Raw genomic sequence first — 2,696 nt, forward strand, 5'->3', positions numbered from 1 at the left:
TTCAAGTAACTCAATCAAAATCGCTACCTTGTTGAATATGAAATAGCGTATAGATATTTTTCCGGGAATACAAAAACAAAATTTGTCGATTAATCTGAAGTTCTGAGGGAGGAAAATTATGTTTCTCTGAGTGCAGATGAAATCATGAAGCCAAAACCACAAAAGTAGCTTCTGCCAGTTGCTTTACCACATCACAGATATTACTGCAAGTTACTACTACCATTAGGACTTCTATAGTACCCCCACATTCACCATTCCTAAAACCTTCACAATACTATATATAATCATTATAACTTGCAAGTGCATATGCAGATGTCTTGAGAAAACATTCTCAACAGATTACATATCCTCTATTAATTTATTTGTTGTGAAAAAAAACCCGTTACATTCACTATTTAACTGTTTAATAAAGAATGAATCTTCATGTAAATATTTCCACATCTAGTATTTTATATATCTTCACAGAACACTTATCAGGCTATTTTCCCTGTTGGAGCCCCTGGGCTTATAGCATCCTGCTTTTCCAACTAGGGTTGTAGCTTAGCAAGTAATAATAATAGTGATAATAATGTTTCAACCCTCACATCAGTCTTCTTTCTGTTACACACTCTAGGGTTCCCGGGTAATAAAGTCAAATGTGTTGCTACACCTCTCTCACTTTACCAAGTCAGCACTTTCTTTTTCCTCTCCTCCTCTTTATAGGAAGACTTCCATATTATAGGCCTTTTTTTCTTCTCGGTGTCCCGTATCATCAACACATTCATTCCTCTTCACATATGTTTCAGCCTTTTACAATATAACGTCTTTCTATATTTTCAACACTCTCAGTTCGTCTTACTCAACATATACTATACAAGCATTCCATCTCTACAGCTTCTTCCTTTTTTTTTCATTAGAATTTAGCAGTTAAATATAACTTCAATTATCTCTCAGTGATTCTTTCATGTCTTCTATCATTTGCCTAATCCGCCACTACAGCTATTCTCTAATTCTACCAACATTTGCTACTTTCTTTTGCCTAATCCGCCACTACAGCTATTCTCTAATTCTACCAACATTTGCTACTTTCTTTTGCCTAATCCGCCACTACAGCTATTCTCTAATTCTACCAACATTTACTACTTTACTTCCTTGTACCATTCACATTAATTGCTACATCGTTTGGCTTCTCACAACCTTACCATTGCTAACACTAATATTGAACTCCATGTTGTACGCAATTTTCTTTTCAGGGCTTTTTAATAGTGTTTGTAGATTCTCTTTCCCATTGTACGTTTTATCATCTACTAGCATCCCTTTGTCCTCTCAACTTCAACCTTGCTAACATTCTCATTCAGATTTTAGATATTTGCAAACACTTTCAAATTCACTTACTAGTTTCTGCAGTTTATCTATACGATCTCCAGGTAACACAACATTCAGTCTCCAGTCACTCACATTTTATCATATTCCAAAACTTGCACTTCCATCTTCTTTTTCACTGTGTTAATATATATGTATATATATATATATATATATATATATATATATATATATATATATATATATATATATATATATATATATGTGTGTGTGTGTGTGTGTGTGTGTGTGTGTGTGTGTGTATGTGTGTGCGTGTTTGTGTTATGCCTTGATCTTAGTGTTGAGGTTGTTAAACACATGCGCCTTTTCTTCTCTGGATTAGACGTTGGTACCCCTGTACAGAGCAATATCTATCTTCACCAAACACCGGCTAATATCTGAACCACTCAGCCTGAGTCGGCCACTTAATCAACTCTGATATGGGCCAATACTTACGTCTCTTGGTAACTGAGTTTGGAGCCGGCGTCACCATCCTTCCGTCGTACTGTATTCCAGACATGTTATGAGAATCCAATCTGAATTAATTCTTGAACAGACAACTGGTTTGCTTAAGGATTGCACTTTTAGAATTCCTCTAAATGTCTTTGTTAATCCTCACCGTACGGTGATCGAAGAGTGATAGCTTATGCCCCAAACCTGTGCAGTCAGTTACTGGAGACGAACGACTCCGGGTATCTTATATATCAGGCTTATCAGCGCTTATCATCTGCCTATATTTGAACCATCGTAAATGCTATTTTACTTCTTTGCTAGGTTACTTTCGATAGCTGCTTTATTCATTTCATTATCAAGATAAATTCACCTTTTGTTCTGGAACTTCCGGAAATTTCGAAATTGAGAATTATCCATCTAGATTTGCTGGATATATTGCATCAGTTGTAGATGGCTAATGTTACTTCCGGTGATAACCAAGACACGCTTGTTCGGAAACAATTTTTCAACGATAGGCAGACATGATTTATATACTTTGAATAATTTTCTCTAAAGCTTTTCAAAGATGCTTCAATATTATCAATTATAAGAGGTAATACTGAAGAGTGTTTGATTATCTGAAGATAATCTTGCTATAGTAATAATCGGAAATAATTGAGAGAAGTGGAACTTCTCCCGTTATGACGTGTCTCCAGCATCTGCTGATAGTAAGACGTAGAACTTTTATTTTTTTTAAAAAGAAAATTAGGATGTTTATGGCATATTTAGAGTTTTTCGTCCCCCCCTTTTTTTTTGCTACAGAAATCTATTTAGATTATCAGTGGGGTTAGCATACATATTTTGGTTTCGTTCAATTGCTATTTTTAATAAAGTCAAATATTCAGTTAATTTCTGTGGACGAT

At 35.0% G+C, this 2,696-nt stretch overlaps 1 protein-coding gene across 2 annotated transcripts in view; it reads right to left on the minus strand.

Annotated features, from left to right (window-relative positions):
- The window catches only part of LOC137629690 (baculoviral IAP repeat-containing protein 7-like), a 7,500-nt gene extending 5,494 nt beyond the window's left edge, over window positions 1–2,006 (minus strand). For both annotated transcript variants that reach the window (XM_068361247.1, XM_068361246.1), the window contains exon 1: window positions 1,798–2,006. In XM_068361247.1, the coding sequence (XP_068217348.1) occupies window positions 1,798–1,861 (64 nt within the window). In that variant the 5' untranslated portion in view covers window positions 1,862–2,006. The remainder of the gene's footprint in view (window positions 1–1,797) is intronic.
- Between the last annotated feature and the right edge of the window lie 690 nt (window positions 2,007–2,696).

This window comes from Palaemon carinicauda, chromosome 37 (assembly GCF_036898095.1).
Source record: "Palaemon carinicauda isolate YSFRI2023 chromosome 37, ASM3689809v2, whole genome shotgun sequence".
In the NCBI taxonomy this organism is placed as follows: Eukaryota; Metazoa; Arthropoda; class Malacostraca; order Decapoda; family Palaemonidae; genus Palaemon; species Palaemon carinicauda.